The following is a 20,734-nucleotide window of genomic DNA, read 5'->3' as shown; positions in this document are numbered from 1 at the left end:
CTTCACATCAAACTACTGGAGCCGATACCCACCCGCTTGGTGTTGAAAGCCTTCCTGGCATCCACCAAAGGGAGTCTGTCCAGGTGCACAGGGACAACACCACCGCCATGTGGTACAGCACCAAACAGGGCTCGGTGGGGACAAGAACCCTGTACCAGGAGGCCTTGCTCCTATGGAAATGGCTGGACCATCAAGGAATTTTCTGATGGTGAACCACTTGGCAGGATCGTTGTATGCCAAGGCAGATGAGCTCAGCTGTACATGCTTAGTGGATCACAAATGGCAACTACACCCAGAGGTGGTGCAAGGTCTCTTCCATGAATGGGGGAACCTTGATGCAATCTGTTTGCCACTGCTGAGAACGTACAGTGTCAGCAGTTATAACACTCCTGCTCCAAGTTCTGAAAAAGATCAAAACAGACCAGGGCCCAAGTCATTCTAATGGCTCCAGATTGTTCAAGGAGAATATGGTATCCAGAACTCCTGGGCTTGAGCACGTATCCTCTGATCACGCTGCCCCTCCGGGAGGACCTGCTGGGGCAACAACAGGGCAGGATACTGCACCCAGGCCTTCACAATCTCCACTTTCATTCGTGGAGTTTGAGCGATGTCAGCTGAATACCTTTATCCTTGCTCTGGAAGTGGTTGATGTCATTTTTCTTTTTAAAATGCATCCCTTTTTCCTTTAAGGAAAATGGGCTGCATTAAAAATAACAGCTTTATTAAAAAAGCAGTCACAGACATGGTGGTCTGCTGACCCCAGCAGGCCACCAACCCTGTGGGTGCTAGCCATTCCTAATGGGGTCACAAATTGCGCCTGCCTTATTAATATTAATGAGGCATGCAATTTGCGACTCCATTAGGAATCGCAAACAGTGTCTGAGACACTGTTGTGCATACCGATTTGCGAGTCGCAAGTGCGACGCAATTTGCAAGTCGGAAATTGGTGGGTCGAACATCTGGCCCATAATTTATAAGATGCATCAGGAGATGTTTAATGCCAAAATCTCTTTAAAATCAGTTGACATAATTGTTTTTATTCCCTTCTTTTGCTGGTAGATAATTAGCAGACTTAACCTAATTCTCAAATCCCACATGTGTGTTTCTAGATGCACTGTTTGTTGCTCTGTTGCGGCTACTGTATCTTTAAAGTTTCAGCTTTATGATCAGCTGTCCTATCAGACTCTATTCTAGCATCGCTGTCCTAAAAATGAAGAAATTGTAGCCAAATTATAGTGCTTCATGGATTGACCATTAAAACATTTGTGTAGTGCGGAGGCTTTTCGAAAAACGTTGAAGCTACACGAGAAATGTAAAGGTCCGCATGGTCGCGTTACCATGAAGACCTTTACGTTTCTCGTCAGCCCTTAGATACTTTTTAGCCGGGCATTCTCTATAACAATTACGCTGCCTGACGCCAGCTCTCTACTTTTGGTTGGTGTCTCTCACGTTCCGTTTCGGGGCTTAGAATATGCTACTTCTCTGTTTTTCACAATACCATGCCTCATTGACTGACACTTTTACTATTTGATATGTTTGTGCATTATGACCAGTCCTTTTCGACATATTAGTCGGCTGTACCTTCGTGACTGAATTGTCTTTGTGCAAATCTCTTATGGTTGATTTTCCGGCAATCTTTAGAGGACGTTTTTCCAGCGTTTGTCGCCAACATATAGAACTCAGCCTTGAGAAAGTCATGGTACGGATTGCTTGTACCGACTAAACACGTGTTGGCTGTTTCTGTTTTATGCTTTGACTTTGTTCAGGACGCTTTTTGAATAAATGAAACTACAATCATTCACTAACTTCGTCATTGCGTTATCCTGTCTAAGAATGGAGATTCTATGATGTTTGGAATTGGACATGTACTATCATTCGCTGCTCAAATTGTTGTGATTAATAAGTCATTTACTTTCACTTATGTTTAGGATTGTGCTCCTCCTGATCCTTGTTTTGTATGACAACTTTATATATGCGTTTCTTAACAGAGTCTTATATGGCCTCTTATTCAGAGACTCTAAAATGTGAACACATTGCTGCTTTTATCGAATGTTGATAATTACAACGCCGCAAATACTTGGTTGCCTGGGTGTGAGCTGAAAATCGTGATGGAGATTCTCAAGATGAAAGCTTTACAAGATACATTTTTAAAACTTTATTTATCGTTTTGTCATAGTACAAAACAAGCAAACAAACAGCCCATAGATATAGGTAACATTGCAGCGTGTACAATATTGCAGTGCACTGTAGGAGCCACAGGCGACACTGGATATGATACAATAATAACATTAAATCTTGATCGGGGGGGGGGATGGTTAAATGACAAAGAACTCAGTGCAGCCTAGGGTAGTCCATGTTGGGAGCCCCTCGAATCGGTCCTGTGAGGCTGATGACACACATATAAAACAATACCCATGCTTGTAACCCAGAGCCGTGGTCTCCAATGACAGCAGGTAGTCTCCCAATGGTTGCTAAATGTCTTTTGGCCTGAAAGTTGGGGGCAGCAACTTGGCATGTAGCTCACTGGTAGTATCGTAGTACATTAGGCCCTTTAAAAAGGCCATGTCATTTGTCAAATGTTTGCTCCCCCAACAAAGGGCAATCTCACGATTAGCTGGTCGCAATGCAATAGCGGTGAACCGGCGGACATTCCTAGATATACCCTGATCATAAGTCGGCAAGGCCAGCATTTGGTCTGGTGCAAGATCAGTACCAATGATTATGGAAAGGTGGGACAATATGGCATGCCAAAGGGTCTCCATGGGACTGCACATCCACGTCAGGAGTGCAAAAGCAGCCCCATTGGCATGGCACTTAGGGCAGCTAGAGGATCTCGTGGTGTCAATTTGTGCCAGTGTACTAGGGGTAACATAGGCTCGATGTAAGAATTTGTAATGTATGAGCTTCTGGCTGTGGTTGGGCAAGATTAGTTGTGTTTGGGCTTGGCAATAATAGCAAATGTTATCAGTTAGGGAACGTCCAAGGCCATTTTCCCAAATCTCTATGTTTTCCATCGCGCTGTGGCGGAAGAGTCAACAACAAGGTTCCAGGACGGGTCCCGATGTTCAGTTGGGGGCAGTCGTTGCACAAAGCAAAGCGGGTTCAACAGGGGCCGTGGCATCTTACTGGCAGGTGCTGGGTGCAGGGAGTACTACAGCTGGATCTGCCAGCCAGGTGAGTGGGAAAGCCGGCCTTGCAGTACAGCTGGACTAGGATGGCCCCGGCTGTCTCAGTGGCTTCCCCAGGTCCAGTCTGCAATGTAGCATCGAAACAGTTCCCTTCGGCACAGTCACGGGTGTCATAGGCTCATATAAGCAATAAGAGTGGCACAGACAGCCCTGCAAGGCCCCATGTACTTGAACCTCAGGCTCACCCACAGCCGCTGTCGTTGCTGTGCCTCATAGGCTCGAGCCAGGCCACCAGCCATTCAGCTCAATCTGCCACTAGGAGGCATCCATACTCCTCAAACCTCAACATCCAGGCTGTGTATGACGGAAGTTGTGAGGAAGCTCCCCAGATGCTTAGAGATGCGAATTCTGGCCTATTTCTGATGAGCTGGGGCAGAGTTCACGGGAGCATCAGCACTGTAGGGCCATCTTGGTCGACTGCATGGCCACGCCCCTTACAAGATACATAACGTGTAATTACAAATGAATGGCCTTGGTTTTCAGACACTGGGGTCGATTGCTTGTACCCCTACCACTTTTCCTGACTGCTACAACATTGTCTTTAAAGTTATTGGTGAAACCAAACCATACCATCAGCAGGTCTTTTTCTAATTAAAGCAGCTCTCGCAACATAAGTATTTAGGCTTTTGCCATCAAAGGTAGAAGTATGTTCTAGGCTACACCCCGAAAGGTTTGCATATAAATGTATGGATTAGCTCAGGGCCTATCACTTTTGCCAGGGTTCCAGCAATACGCTTTTGCTGTCTTGGCCATTTAGCAGGCTCTAAAAGCTTGTTGGTATTGTATAAGTGTCTGATGACAAGACGCAGAATGTGTGAAAGCATTTGAAACCAATTTTGCCGTAGAATTCGAGCCTACAGTTTAAACTCATTCTGGTTTCCACTTTACAACAAAAATTATGGAGATGCAGCTGCTTAGTACAGTTGTTGTGCTCATGTGCTTCCAAGACATTCACTCTCTTTGCTCCACGATCACATCTCCAAGCGGGCAAAATCTGCCTCTTTCCAACTTTACTTAATACGAATGCTCATTTCATCACCACCTACAAGAGTCTTCAGATTGCTGGTCCAGGCTGTCGTACTTCAAATGTCGATGATGGAAACACACTACTCAAGGGCTTTTTTAAATCTGCCTTTACACCACTGAAAGTATCCTCCGCACCCAGCCTGGTCTTTAAGGCCAAGTTGTTGGACCACATTGTTCCTTCTGTCGTTTCTCTTCAGTATTTCCCCACTGAAGTCTGCATCCCCCTTAGATTAGCATGTTCTGCTTTTAAGACTCCATTTCTGTCCTAACCACTTTATCGTGGTGAGACGTTAATCATCTCTTGTGGATCGCATAAAGAAGCAAGTCCATACTGTGTCTGAGCGGAACTACATTAGCGAAAAAGAGGAGTGAACCGAGTATTCCCCTTTACGGCACCAAATATTGAGAACAATATCTTAAAAAATATTTTACTTTTACACTCAATTCTAGCCTTCCAAGTGGTGCTCAAACTCACTTTATTCAGATGTTTTTGTCTGTGTGAGACACCTTTCCCCAACCCTACTATTTTCAACTTCTAATTCCTAAAGTTGCTATTTCGAATGATCCACCACCACCTGTGAGACCGAATGGAAAGAGTTGACTTTCTTTAACCTGCTTCACAGCGATGGCGCCACCCTTAGAACACGAATAGATAGCTGGACGCACAGTCCGCCTCTGATCAAACCGAGTATGGATTTCAAGACCAACATTAAATCAGCTGATCCTTTCAAGATTGTTAATACCTCTCCGAATGTGAGGTTAGTGACTACGCAGTTTAAATAAGCGGAAGTCTCTTAAGCACGTCTCTACCTGTGTTCCAATTTTCAAACTTTTGTTTTTCAACAAAGGTGGGGATTTGAGTGAGAGCTACATAAATAAATTATTCATGCACACTGATTGAGGTTTTGCCAACTGCAGCTTTAGACAACAATGTTGCACGGAAAGCATGATGGTTTATAGACCGGGACATCTGTGCACATACTGGGTGAAATACTATATATATCTAGATGTGTTTTTTCTTGTCTGGATAGAAAATGTGCTATTAGTCTAACAAAGTAAGTTACCAGGCTGTGCATGTTGTAACTGTCCTGTTAAACAGGTCAGTGTTTGCATGGATCCTGTCCCTTGCGGAATACACCTTTCTGGTGTTAAGTGTTGAGATGACAGCCAGATGTTTTTTGATTTGCATAAATAGTCTTGAGAATGTGCTCCTGAAATGGGAGGCATCAAAGTAGTGTAAACCTGAATATGATGTAACTCAATAACCCTCATTGGTCGCAATACCAATCCGCCTGCTCCTGGAGTAAATTGATCAAGTGAATCCAGTTTCAATACCATCATATCCTTAGGAAACAGACTATACCCTGTGTTGGGAAGTAGGAAGCAGACTATGTCCTGTTTTGGGAATTAGGAAGCAGACTATGCCCTGTGTTGGGAATTAGGAAGCAGACTATGCCCTGTGTTGGGAATCATCTTTTTGCCAAACCCAATCTCTAGTGGAGAAGCTTTGAAATGTCAGAATTATTTTCGGGTGTTCGAATCATAGGTCAGTGTAGTTTAGAACGTTCCTCTTTATACCTATATATCCTTTCCAAAATATATCAACATCTGCAGAAAGTGCACTTCTGCCTTTTGATGTATGTACATTTCACAAACAGACTTCATTGTGAACTACATTTGGCTCAAAACCGGGATGTTAGCATCATTTAGGTGTTAAAAGGACTCATAACTAGGCCTACTGAAATCAAAATGCAACTCAGGATAAAGTAATACGTAGGGATGAACACAATTATGTGGCAAAGGAAGGCCAGATGGCCATCACTGAAAGGTTACTTATTTAGATACACTCTGCTTAATCATTATTAAGTTATTTTGACACACATTGATAATTGGATCCCAAATCATATTAAGAAAACTATGGTTCTAACTAGAGGAGTGTTTGTGCTCTATCCATCAGCCTTTAAACTGTTTGGGAATTACAGCAATTCTGAGTCCCCTCTCTAAATAAGGATGCTTTGAGATCACTGTCTGTGAAGTAACTGCTACATTGAGCACCGTGTTTGGGATGGCCCTGTTAATTTGCATTAATAGTGAAACAAATTAATGCAGTGAGGAAGAAGGAACCATTCTTTCTACCCTGCTTGAATTACGTTTAAGAACAGAAGTTTGTTTCCAGTTGCAGGCAACAGGGTTTCGACCAGTCTATCAGCCTGCAATGTTTACATCAGTGGGGCAAAATTTAAGTGCAGTTACAAAGTGGGACACATCCATTTAAATGTAGTAGATTTGTAAAGCGCAGCTTATCATCGGTGAGGGTATCCAGGGTCTGTCCATGGGCGCGGGGAGATTAAGTGATTTGCCCAGAATCACAGGATGTTGAGCCGTCACCGAGACTCAAACCTTGATCTCTAGCTCCCGAGTCGGCAGCTCTGACCCCTGCACCACACCCTCTCTCTATAATTTATGTAGAAAACTTACCTCCCACACAATCCGGTAGTTGCAGTGGTTGTGCTTAACACAAGGAAAGTGAAAGACTGTACTGGCTTTTGAACAATCAATGACACTAGATACTGGTGATCTGGACTGCATTTAATAGCTTTTGCCCAAAATCCCTGTACCAGACTCCAAGCTTGATGTGCCAGACAGATACACTCTAATGTCTCCAGCAAGCAAACTGCTGTTGCCAAGCAGATATAAAATAGAATTTGGGGGACGGAATGCCAAAGTTGTGGGGTGCAGAGCTTAGAGCTATATTGCCAGTGACCTGAAAAAATGTCCCTTTCTCTTAAGCCATTTTTTAAACGTTTCAGTATGAATGCGTTTAGGTTTGTATCCCAAAAGGCTTGAGTTGCAGTTTGGAAGCATATGGTACCAAATATTAAAGTTAAAAAATGAACAACAGCCCTATCTGGCACATAATCTATGATGTCAGAATTTTATTATTTCAGACCGTCTACTTTGCAATCAGAGAATTGGTTCCTGATTTCTGTAGTTCAAATAGTTTTTGGAAGATTCTGTAATATAATTCCTTTCTAGCTACATCCCTCATGTGAGCCACTATACAGAAAGATAACATCATATGACAGTCTGAGGAGCAACATTTCAAAGTTCATCGATGGCTCTTCCACTGAGGTGACAGAGCATCTTTAGATGAATGAAGAAACCATCAGTTGAACAAAATATCTCACACATTCCACACCACAGAATCAATTATTTTAATGTTGTGTTCTTTCTTTCAGTTCTCAACTGGAACGATGTGTATTGATTTCTTTCCCTGTTTTCTCTCTGCCTTCCAACAGCTGACCCTGCAGGCCTGGGTTTTATCATTTCTCCTTGGTCTCTGTTGCTGCTCCCTTCTGGCAGTGTGTCGTTTACAGATGAAAATGTTTCCCAGCAGGACTTGCGGGCCTTCACAGCACCGGAGGTGTTGCAGAACCAAGCGTTGTCATCACTTTCGGACGTTGAAAAGGTACCTACTTTGTAATGATAATTCACACTAATTTTGTATATCTTTTGCCAGCGCTCTTATTCCAGTTGTTTGTGTCATTGGGGACTATGTGCCTTTTTTTATCAAAATAGTGATGCAAATGCTCAAAGCCATGCTTTTGGACTACTCAAACTATCACCTGGTTGCCTTTGAGCCGCAATCAATGATTTCTTTATTTTTGCTGTTACAATAGAGTACAACCATAGGCAAGGCACTCTAACACTGTATGGGTTTGGTCCAAACAGCTACATATTGTCATCTTTGCGTAAGATAACTAGTGAACTTGGAAGTGTTTCCAAAGTTGGTGATGTTTGGTTTATACTAGCCAGAGGATATAGCTTCTCAGATGATTCATTGTCGGGAGAGAGAGTTACTCTTTTTGATGGGTCTCAACCAGTTTTGTGGGTGAACTAAATATGTCTTATAGGTATAAAGTTGAAGCAGTAGGAATGGTATAGTCTAATTGTACAGTGTATGGATTTGCATCAGCCTAATGAATCCTTTGTTTACAAAATTGAAATTCTCATGTGGCGAGAAACGGCAAGGGTTTCTGGGATTTAAAGGAAAGTATTGGTCTTGTTGGAGAGTTGAAACTAGTATGAAAACATAGAGTTGCTTGATTCTGTGGTTTTCTCTTATGGCAACAACATATCAAGTGCTTCATGTCTCACTCTCCCCTGTATTGGTGCCAGTCTAGATAGCATCTGACCAGGGGCGGTTTCTCCATTAGGGCTTTGGGGCTGCGTCCCTCTGAAAATTCCTACACATTTTCATAACAAATTATAAAATAGATTGATTTATTTAGCGATACGGTCGTATCTCTAAATAAATTGAGGTATTTAAGTCTGGGTTGTCCGTTTCAGGCTGCCTGCCCGCCTCCTTCTGAAGCATGACACGGAAGATAGGCAGTAAATCAATGTTCTTAATGTGACGCATGGTGCAGGGCTTTCTTTTACCATTGGGGTCTCTGGTTGTATGCACACTGTAGGCCAATGATGCAATAAGCGTCACGGTTTCGGGCGTAGGGGTCTTTATCCCTGCATGATTGCAGACGTCTGTCATTCAAAGACGTAGATCCCACCATTTCCTAATACGCGAGAGTGGATGCAAGCACTTCTGATCCGGTGCCTTGTTCTCGGTAATGGTAAGTGTTTGCAAGCTAATGCTGTGTTCTGTATATTTTGCAGAGACCCTTCATCACTCTAACCTTCCCCACTGTGACGCCCTAGCTGCACATTGCTGGTTCCTTTAGAAATGGAGCTGCGGCATTTGCTCCCTTGTGAAATGGATCTAAATAAGGAGCAGGGTGCGCTCTTGTTCCCTTGCAAAAGGGATCCAAATATCCGAGTCAAGCCCAAAGTGAGAGTAATGTGCTTACTGGGCAACATATGCTTACAGTGGCCAGTTCACTAATGTATGACATTAAAACTGGCCGGTGGGCACAGGTCACTGCAAGTGCGGTTGTATGTTTATACAACGCATTCCGTTGCAACGCATGCCTTTACCACGCATGCGTTACAACGGAATTATTTTTTAACGCATAATCTTTTCCTCTAATTCTTGCGTGGTGACGTCGTACGTCGTTAAGAGGAAACGGAAGTTTTTTTCAGTTTCCTCGTAAATGACGACGATTGCCTGCATAATATGACGTGATTTCAGGTGAGGTTTTTATTTGGGGGGAGACCCCCCAAGCCCCCTTTGTTTATTTTGAACCTTTACCACATATGCCTTTACTACATACCTCGTAGTAAAGGTATGCGTGGTAAAGGCTTTCGTGTTAACCACGCATGCGTTGTAATGCATGCGTGGTTAATGTATTCGTGGAAACGGCCGCGTTGTAGTGGCCGTTTCCCCAAGTGCACATGACAGTTTGTCCGGCTGTCTTAGGATGGCTAAACTTACATGCACACTTAGCTATCTCCATTCTGTTGCATGGAGAGCAGCCGGTTCAAGCTCCCAGTCCTTGATGGAACGTAAAAGCAGCCCACTCAGCCCAATCCCAGCACTTCTCTCATGCCGGGTTAATACCAGCATGAGAGCAGTGTCTGGATTGGCACAGGGCAGTCTGGGAGCCTGTGCATCGGGAGCTGAAGAGCACCGAGGCGGCGAGACGGCTGGTAAAGTTTTCTTTTTTACTTTTATTATTACCCCTGCGCTGCCTCACCATTTTTCCTTCTAGGAACTGCAACTGGTTAAATCTAGACCTTTCAAATGTCGTCTAGTTTCTAGTCTTGTTACCATCTATGACTGGTCTTCCAGTTATTACCATCCTAATGAGACATAAATGTACCCGAGTTCCCCCTGCTCCATTTTTTCGGTGTGAATATGCATAGTGCTCAACTGCCCCTCTAGTTCGGCTGGCACTTGGTTGATGCCTATATATTTTAACTTCTAGTATTCGCACCGAAAATTAAACATAATTGGAACATTTGTCATTCATTCACTATAGTGCAGACACCATATACTTTCTAGTCAGTGGGGCTCAGCAAGACATTCAGCCTTAAAATGATAATAAATGTGTTGCCGTATTTCTCAGCAGGATAGAGCTTCTTGTCCCGGAACCTGAGAGGTTGTCTGAGACAATAAAACACCCTTGAAGCAGTAACAATAGAGGGATTTTTTCAAAACAACTGTCTTTTGGGTCCCAAGTCCTGAGCTTTTGGATTAACAGTGTGTCAGCATGTATGACCAAACCCACTTATTGTAGTCTTAACTGCCCTGCTTGTTGCCCTGCAATGCTTCTAAGGGGTGCACCCCTGTCAATTCTGGGTGGGTCTCTCATATGCTGGTTGTTTAACAGAACCTCCTGGATTTGTGCCTCTGTTACCACAGATATGTAGCATTGTCTGTGGTGGACTCGACCCATTCACATCCTATGCACACTGACACTCTCATCTTTGAGACTGAGCGCTCCGCAAATGGTAGTTATGCATGGCTGCTTCTAGTATTCATCCCAGCAGTCCTCACTGTGCTATGTTTGAAGCACATCTTTCTACCTCATGCATTTCCCCCATCACCTGCGGCATAGGCTAAGCTACATCCAACACCCTTTTAGTTATGCACTCAGAAAGGGCATGTAGAACCTTATGCAAATTGGAGCGCTTCGTCCCTTTGTCAGATATGAAGCCATGCCTAAGTACTACACTGCAGCACAATATGCAAGTATTTTGTACTTGTACAATGGCCACCATCCTGACTCTCCATTGGGCATACCCATGCTTCCACTACGGCGTGTCTTCTACACTAGTTAATCGTCACACGAACTGGCGCTTTTTTCATTGCAGTAGATTCTATCTACTCATGCGGAGCAAAATGGAAATCCTCATTAAGAATTTGTTATTCATTGAAGTAGGTAGTACATGTTGTGCATCTAAGTACCAGTTTGGTGCACAAGAAGTTTTAAGATTTGCCTGAGTGCTTGTAAGTAAAAGTAATATTTCAGTATAACCTCATGTGACGTGTCCATTAAAGGGCATTTGAGGGAGGAGACTGGAGATCTTTAAAATGCAGAATTGCCATTTCCTATGCCTCAAAGATAAAAAGGGACTGATGAGCATGGATCTACTTTGCCCCCTCTTCTGCCTGATTATCCCCAGGGCTTCTCCACACATTCTACATCCTCGTCACCTCAGCAGCACAAAGGAAATGTCCATTTTCTCCTGCTACCCTCTCCAATCATACAGAAGGGCTCTCTACTTAAACCTCTTCCCACCACACACAAAATACCGGTATTTCATCTGGCGCGTTGCCTCATCATCCGTTCGTTGTACCTGTAGGACTCCGATTCCTCCAACTCTTCAATGGCAGAGCGGAAAAAGCTGGAAGCCATTTTGGAGGTAGACTTCAACACTGAACTACTTTCTCTGTACTTTTGCCATGAATTTGTTAAACATGTGTATGGAAAGAATGCAAAAACGATGAATGTGACGACGTAAAAGTAGAGCGAAAAGAAACAGGAAAATGGAAAAGTAGAATACAATGCCAGTGGCTCTTCATTAAAGGAATTGAGACGTTATCCTGTATAGTCATGTGGTTTTGCACCTAGCCTTAAGGAATCAGACACCTGCTTCCTATCCCCCACCATTCTGCAAACCTTTTTAAATGGTTTTTTAAATAGTATAATAAAATAAATCTTAAAGTTAATGAGGTAGACCAGGATAATCCAAACGTCAATAAAATGTATTTTTTTTAAACTTGAGAAAAAAAGGCCTCTCAATGAAAGATGGTCCATAGCAACCTTTACTTTAATGTCCTGGATCATCACTTCATAAATATCTACACACGCCAACCAATCGGCACATCGATGATGTCATTGCATGGAACTCAACATGCTTATCGCACGATTGGCATCCTTCGCTTGGCGAGCAGGGGGCAGAGACAACGGAGCCATTGACAGCGAATTTGCTGATTAAACGCGCACTGTCAATTACAATCTGTTTCGCTTGCAGTCCACACAAGTCCAACAACCCCAGGACATACTACATTAACAGGCAAGCGATGGGATCTTTCGCAGCTGCCTCAGCGGCATTGTATACTGTACAGAATATTACACCACAGTCAGGCGTATTTATTTACAGCGAAACTCAAGGCAAGCTGAGCTAAGGCTCCATTTTGGGTGCTTAGGTCACTGTTTCTTGTCAATGGCCGGCTTATTGGTAATCATCTGTAGGAGAAAGTCCGGGTGACAGACAGCCCTGTTTATTTTTCCACCGTGATTGTGCATTGTTCACCGATTGCTCAATTGCCATATCGAGCAGTGCCCCAGATCCCCTCCACTGCCCCCTTCCTTCCTCCATTTCGCCCTCTCGAGATCGAAAGCTGGTGGCAACTTGCCATCCCTGGATGAGCTGCCCGCCAGAAAGGGTCAGCCTGCGAGCCCTGTGCGCACAGGGCCGGGGGCAGGGAAACTGATTTGATCCACTTTCTGATTGGAACTGGCAGAGCTTTTGTGTGCGTCTGAATGCGCCATGTGCGCCGGCCAGAACAGCAGTGGCTGGAATAAAGGACAAGTGGCCATGTGGTCTATTTTTGTCATTTTCCAAGCTGCCTCGGTCCTAAAAGCTTTTAGTATACCGATGTTTTGCTGCTCAAGTCATACAACCTGCTAATGTAAATGTAGCAGTTTTTTGCCATTTCCTTGATCGACATTTGGGCAGTGAAATGTCCTCTCTTTCAGTGCGTAATATCTTTTGTCATCAAAGTGGAATTTTGAGGCACAGTCACGTTTTCGCGACACAGGTAGCCTACCTGCATAATTCAAGTACTATATCCATATTGTGTACATAAATACAGCTGCCAATGTGCCTGAAGTATTTGTTAATCTTCTTATTGCTAACGTTGTGTATTTCCTGGCTTCTCCCGGTACTTTCATTTTCACCATGTTGATAGAGAAGCTTTTATTTTGGACTTGAACATGTTTAGAAGACACCACTTTTAATGTATAAACCTTGGAATTCAATAAACCTTTTTAATGACCAACAGATGTCCACTCAGCACTCAAAAAAGAAAGACTTAATGATGGCCAAGAAGAATGTCCGAAAAAGCAGTTGTTGTAGACTTTCTATGCCACTTTGGCTGGAGGCCTAGGCACCAATTTGCTTAGAAGACGGCTTTCCATAAGAACTAATTTATTTTGCAATTATAGGCAAATCAAATCAGATGATAGTCATCTTTTTTGATTTCTTCACTTTCAGGCAAATTGATATGCTTATAGGTAGTTACCCGAATGATGCTGTGACATTTTCATTACAGAATCCTGTAACTTTTAAGTGGCCAGTATGTACCCAGTGCACTCTGTCAAAACTGGAATCCACAGTGGTCTCTTGGAGGAAATAGCTGCGATTTCTGCGAAATGAGAGGAACAGCAGTACAAATAAAATGTTAAAATAATAACATATAATAACATATTTAAAGAGTGATAAGGTCAGTAAGCTTTGGAATACATGAACATCTATAATGTAATAATGCAGTACAGGAAGTTGGAGGAGACAGGGTGCAAAAATAGAAAATACTTTGGTGCCACTTGCAGCAAGACTCTATGATGAAGCATAGCACCTATCATATAAAAGATTGTTCTCATAAGCCTCTCGGTGGCTGTGCCACAGCCCTGCTAGTGAGTGTTGGGCATTAAGTCCATTTGGGGAAATACAGATGGTAAATAAGCAGGCGCGACTAACCACTTTTCAAAGCGGTGGGGCGTGGCTTTTCATAATTTAAAAACGCATTTGTTTGCGCATTAAAAAACTCAGTGTGACTTCTTTTTGTTTTACTTGTATTTTTTAATTAAAAAAGTAACTAACAAAACATCTCTGAAATGCGACTGCTGTTCCCAAAGGAGACCAGGCCTTGACCTCCTCTCTCAAGCAGAGCCTACAAGCACGGACCCTGCAGGCTGGAAATGTGCGAGGCAAGGCGACTGCTGTCCTCTTTTCCACTTGAGCACAGTGCAGCCACTTGGACCGTGCACAAAGAGAAAGAGCCTGTTGCACATGACCAATGACTGTGTGCTTAAAAAATAAAGCCACACAGTGATTGGCCACGTTCTGCAATGCTCTCGCCCTGCGCTGACTTGAGAGTGCGGGGACACACCTTGACTGTGAACCAATCCATGCTTTGCTGTCATGCTGTTTTATAAAAGTAGCAGCATAAGAGCAGCAGCAGGATTGGCTGGGGCATCAACACAGCCCTCCAGAGTAGACTGGGGATTGCGGTGAGCACTCCTCAACTCCTCTAATGCAAGGCAGGTTGATAGGCTTGAAATACGAACGTCAGGCTGGCCTCTGTAAGAGACATGTCCAGCCTGACATGCGCACATGACACAGGGCTTATTCCCTTATTCACCCTGCAGTCTGCCAATCATTAGGATTGGTTCCGCCCCAGAAACCTGTACGATTCTGCAATGACATGGCTCTTTGCAGCTCGAGCTCAGCAGGAGGGCAATGCTCCCGTGCTCCCATGGAGGAACCTCTACTGTAAATAAGTCTGCAACCTCACACTTGCATCCACTAACTGGTTATAAGGCTGTATTCTCAACTTAAGTTTCTAAGGGCCAGATGTACAAAGAGTAGGAATAGTGATTTCCAAATAGCGATTTTATCTGAACCGCTTTTTGGAAATCGCTATTCCTTATATATGAAACTTTTTGTTTTATACTTGCGATACCTAGCGGGTCGCAAATCGGTCTACCTCACGAATATTAATTCGGTAGGTTGCAGTTTACAACCCATTAAGTATGCCTACCATCACAGGGATGGTATCTTGCTGAGGTCAGCAGACCACTATGTCTTTGATTGCCTTTGATTAAAGGTTGTTTTTTTTGTTGAAATGCTACAGGATGCATTTAAAAAAGAAACGTTTTGTTTTCATTTTTTAAGAACAGGCAGTGGTCTGTGGGACCACTGTCTGTTCTTAAAAATGTTTTGCCAACATTCACAAAGGGAAGGGGTTCTTTGGGGACCCTTTCCAGTTCGTGAAAGCATAACCACCAACTTTAAGCTGGTGGTAAACTTTCAAGGTTTTGTGACCACATATTGGTCGCAAAACCTTGATACATGGAAGACACACCATAAAAGAGCCCCTTCCAAATAGTGATTTCTACACCTAAACTGCGTTTCTGGATGATCACAGTATGGATGTTTGTACATCATGAAAAGCGCTTTTGCCACAGCGAACAACCTGAATTTGCAATTTGTGCCATTTGCGATGGCAAAACTGATTCGTACATGTGCTTCGTACACATGGCCCATAGTCTCTTTCCGTTCATGGTCCCCATGGGAATACCAGAAGTCCAGTGCTACTAAAACCATAGCCCTTATTAGAATGACTCCTACTTAAAAGAGTGGTGCTTTGGGCCTTCAGCAAAAGATAGCTCCAAAATCTGCTAAGGTCTAGATCATGCAGCGCTATGTTAACAGTGTAATGGCTTCCTTCAACTGAACAGAACTCCAATATTTGTCAATGTACATAGAGTATAGTTTTATACACTTACATTTGCTAACCTGCACTGTTTATGTGTTGGAATGTGAAAGAGTTGCCTGCATGGTTCAAGAGACCATATGCACCTGCCTTAAATTCGCAAATGCAAGGTTCGAGGCATGTGGGCTGCTGAATTCATATCTATAGCATAGATCGCCGCCTAGTGTTGGGTCCGGATGATTGCACATTGTTGTCCTGGAAGAGTCTTCGAAGTATCACGAGATAGGTGGGTCCTCCCCTGGACTACAGTGCGCATGAGCATCAACTCCATCCCCAGATTGTTTTTTTCCGCCATTGGGTTCGGATGCATATTTGATCACTCCAGTTCGAATTTGATAAAAACTTTCTTTTCGACCCACAGGCCTTTCCTATATCGTCGGTATTGTCTTGCGTTCGGTGCCCAGCTCTGTTCCAGCTCAGTTCCCGAGTCGGACATCCAGGGGAGTCGCGTGGCTCTTCGGTGCTCGAGGCCCAGTCAACGCAACAAGACTTATTCGACTAAACGTCATGGAACGGAGCCCGTTCAAGACGAGCCCCGTGTGCAACTCCAAGTATCCCCACATCGACGTCCACCCGGTGTGCAACAGGTGCCTGTCGCCGGATCACGATGAAGCCAACTGTATGGCTTGTTCTCGTTTTCGCTCCAAGAAGACGATTCGACTTCGGCGCGCCAGGAGGCCCAGCAGACGGCACCTGACCCGGTGAACATTTTCGATACTGAGGGAGAAGAAGCGGACGAGCAGGAAGTTCAAGAGCCGATTTCCATTCCAGCGGCAGAGATCGACTCCAACTACGACGCAGACTTAGAAATGCTCGATACAGAAGACGTCGTCGACGAGGTAGGAGACGACGATGGGGCCTATGGGGCCAATGAAGATAGCTCAGGCGAGGAGCTATGCTCCGTTCGGACATTGACTAAGGCTCAGGTCGAGGGATCGCCACATGGCCTTACCCAAGATCTTCCACCTAAATCCACGGTCTCGCCTTCGGGCCCGACTACGGACACTTCTGCAGAGCCGCCATTAGTCAAATCGAAACCGAAAGAGAAAGCTTCCGTCTCGAAAGAAGCTTCTACGGAGCCGCCATTGGTCAAATCGAAACCAAAGGTACAAACTTCGGTCTCCTCAAAACCGAAAGTGATAGAGGCACCATCGAAACAGAAAGCGCCTGTCGCATTGGTCGGCTCCACGTCCTCGGTCATGTCGGTGCAGACGAAGACAAAGAAGTTTGTCGAATTGGTGAAGTCGCTCAAGGGCGTCGAGCCGAAGACTGGGGCACCGAAAGCGCTTTCCAAAGCCGCCGACCCGAAGCCGTCGGCGCCAAAGGCCGTCGACACAGTCAAGGGACTCGGAGCTCCGAAAGCTGTCGATCCTACCCGTCGGTCCGAGAAGGCCAAAAGTACTGCTACCCTCAAGTCACCGCATGGTAGTGGCTCAAGAGCACCTGTTGAGTCGACAAAACCGTCCGCGTCCTTCACGAAGCAGGTGTCGGACTCGTTGCAGCGCATTAAGGACAAGGCTTCCGCGATCGATCCGAGGGATACTTCCACACCGAAGCCAGCCGCCAAACCGCACAAGTCAACGGCGCCGATTCAGTTCACGCTGCCGCCGAAAGTGGCGCCGAAGGCGTTCGCGCCCAAGCCGGTCGTCCAGCCGTCCATGACAGTCTCCACTGGCCCGAAGCCTACCCCTGCTGTTGTGGGCACAAAACATCGACAACCCATACTCGAGGACCAGTCGGAACAGTTTATCGACGCCAACACTGGTAAACTCTCCATTTACAAGCGCAAGATCACACCAGCACAGCCTATGGAGTCCTACACAATTCCTTTGAAGAAGAAAAAGGATTCCACGGATTCCCCAGTTCTTGTTGAACTAATTAATCCACGTGCTCAGGTCACTGCCCCATTCTCGCCCACTTATTCAGATGTGGAGGCTGGGGAAGGTGACTACCAGGAATACAACTACCCTGCCGACACTGATCCTGAAAATCAGCATGACACATGGGCAGATGCTGCAGACCCAGGGGATCCACACACTGCCCCGGACACTCAAGTGTATGCTGTCAAAACATCCCCTACTGAGGATTCTGCGGCATTTAATGCCCTTATTGAGAGGGCAGCCAAGAATCATGACGTCCAGCTTCATGCTGACCCTATTGAAGCAGACTTTCTGTTTGACACCTTTTCCTCCTCTGAAAAGACCGTTAAGACTCTGCCAATGCTGAAGGGTATCTTGAAACATGCTGCAGACATTTTTAAAGATCCCACACGTGCCAGGGTTATAAACCCCAGAATTGAAAAAAAATACAAACCGGCACCTGGCGACCCTACCTACATCAAGCGCCAGTTGCCATTGGACTCTCTAGTTGTTTCTAATGCCCGGAAGAGGGCAAATTCACAAACTACTGGTGATGCTCCTCCCCCTGACAAGGACTCTAAAGTCCTAGAAGCATCAGGGAAGAGGGTGGCGGCTCAATCTGGCGCATTTCTAACACGCAGGCACTCTTGGCCAGATATGACAGGGCACATTACGATACACTTGAGACCCTGTTACACCACTTGCCAGATGAATATAAGGAGGCAGCAGAGATGCTCATTCAGGAAGGGAAACTCATCTCAAATGCTTCTATTAAGTGCGCACTGGACGATGCGGACACCGCAGCCAGGGCCATAAACACCAGTGTAATGTTGCGGCGTCAGGCCTGGCTCAGGATCTCCGGGTTCAAACCGGAGATACAAACCACCATCCTGAATCAACCTGTGAACCCTGATCACTTATTTGGTCCTGAGGTGGACACCACCCTGGAAAAAATCAAAAAGGACACCGAGACTGCAATGTCTATGGGGGCTCTCCAGTCCCAGCAGTTCAGGGGTAGCACTTTTCGTCGCTCAAGCAATAGAGGTGTTTCCAGAGTCCAGATGTCCCAGCAAACACAGTACACTAAAAGTGGTGCGCAAACCTCATACAGCAAACAGAGCAGAGGTGGCTATCGCGGAAACAGCGCCATGGGCAGAGGTCGTGGAAACAACAGCTCCCGATCCTCCGCCACCAACAAACAGTGACGCCTTGTCACTGCCCCCCCGACCATACAACACCAGTCGGGGGGAGACTCCAACAGTTCCTGCCAGTCTGGAAATCCATCACCACAGACAGGTGGGTCAGAAAGCTTATCCAGTACGGTTATTGTCTGGAGTTAACATCCACTCCACCCAACATACCCCCAAAACACCGTCCTATGTCCACAGAGCATTTGCACTTATTGCAGCAAGAGGTGCTCGTCATGCTGCAAAAAGGGGCAATCGAGCTCGTACCAATGGAACAAAGAGGCTCGGGAGTGTACTCCCTGTACTTCTCGATCCCAAAGAAAGACAGGTCCCTCCGACCCATACTGGACCTCAGGCCCCTAAACCAGTACATTCTCTCAAAACACTTTCATATGCTCATGCTGCAGCAGGTTCTTCCGTTGCTCAATCAGGGGGATTTCCTCGCAACATTAGATCTCAAGGATGCATATTTTCACATTCCACTACATCCGTCACACAGAAAATACCTCAGATTCACCATTCAGAATCAGCATTACCAATTCAAAGTCCTCCCTTTCGGAGTGACCACAGCGCCCAGGGTGTTCACAAAATGCCTGGCGACAGTGGCTGCGCACCTCAGGAGACAAAACGTTCACGTCTACCCTTATCTGGACGACTGGCTTGTCCAAGCAAAGTCGGCCCAGCAGTGCGCTGCCAACATGTCCCACACCATTCACCTTCTTCACGATCTGGGATTCTCACTAAATTATCCAAAGTCACACCTTCAGCCCGCCCATGTGCGGCAGTATCTGGGCGCGACGATAGACACTCTGGCGGCCACAGCGCAGCCAAATTCTGTGAGAATCAACAGCATTCAATTGCTAATACAAAAATTCAAGCCGCAACACTCGCTTCCAGCACGAGTGTTCATGCAGTTGATAGGCATGATGGCCTCCTGCATCTTCATAGTCCCGCACGCGAGACTACATATGCGTCCGCTTCAAGAGTGCTTAGCACGTCAGTGGAATCAGGCTCACGGGCAGTTGAAAGACCTAGTGTTGGTGACCGGTCGTGCATACAACTCTCTGCATTGGTGGAATCCACACAACCTTTGCAAAGGCCGACCGTTCCAGGAGCCTGTCCCACAGATCATCCTGACGACGGACGCTTCTCTCCATGGTTGGGGAGCTCATGTACTCCACTACACAGTGCAGGGGCTATGGACTACGCAGCAAAAGAAGATGCACATCAACCACCTAGAGCAGATGGCAATCTTCATGGCAATAAAGGCATTCAAGGTACATCTGTGCAACAAAGTCGTGTTGATCCGGACGGACAACATGACGGCCATGTACTACATTCAAAAGCAGGGAGGGACACACTCTCCACAGTTGTCTCATCTGGCTCAGAGCATGTGGAAGTGGGCCATTCAGAGGAACATCTTCCTCATGGCGGAACAACTCCCGGGCAAGGACAATCAGATGGCGGATATGCTCAGCAGGTACAGCCACCAAATGCACAAGTGGGAGATACATCCATCAGTACTCCAGCTGTACTTCCAGCAGTGGGGTCATCCAGAGATAGACCTATTCGCCACAAAGGAAAACGCCAAATGCCAAAGCTTTGCCGCCAGGTTCCCGCACCCATAGTCGCAGGGCAATGCGATATGGATGAACTGGTCAGGCAAATTTGCGTATGCTTTTCCCCCAGCACCTCTAATACCGCCGGTGGCATGAAAGCTAAAGCAACACTCGATGATGCTCATCCTTGTTGCTCCAACGTGGGCACGCCAACCATGGTACACCACGTTTCTAGAACTTTCCGTGGTACCGCATCAAAGGCTGCACCTCACACCCAGACTTTTAACGCAGAGCCATGGCGACATTCAGCACCCAGACCCGCAACAGCTCAACCTAGCGATCTGGCTCCTGAGGTCTTAGAGTTTGGCTACCTCAACTTGCCTCCTGACTGCATGGATATCATTCGGGAGGCACGGAAGCCCACTACCAGGGCATGCTATGCAGCAAAATGGAA

The 20,734-nt window shown here is 45.6% G+C and overlaps 1 protein-coding gene across 8 annotated transcripts in view; it reads left to right on the top strand.

The window, feature by feature from the left end:
• The window catches only part of PTPN13 (protein tyrosine phosphatase non-receptor type 13), a 1,030,035-nt gene that overhangs the window by 281,303 nt on the left and 727,998 nt on the right, over nucleotides 1-20,734 (top strand). For all 8 annotated transcript variants that reach the window (XM_078676288.1, XM_078676281.1, XM_078676285.1 and 5 more), the window contains exon 3: nucleotides 7,514-7,683. In XM_078676288.1, the coding sequence (XP_078532414.1) occupies nucleotides 7,514-7,683 (170 nt within the window). The remainder of the gene's footprint in view (nucleotides 1-7,513; nucleotides 7,684-20,734) is intronic.

The sequence above is a fragment of the Lissotriton helveticus genome, chromosome 2_1, assembly GCF_964261635.1.
Source record: "Lissotriton helveticus chromosome 2_1, aLisHel1.1, whole genome shotgun sequence".
Classification (NCBI taxonomy): Eukaryota; Metazoa; Chordata; class Amphibia; order Caudata; family Salamandridae; genus Lissotriton; species Lissotriton helveticus.
This window is presented reverse-complemented; position numbering and strand designations above follow the sequence as displayed.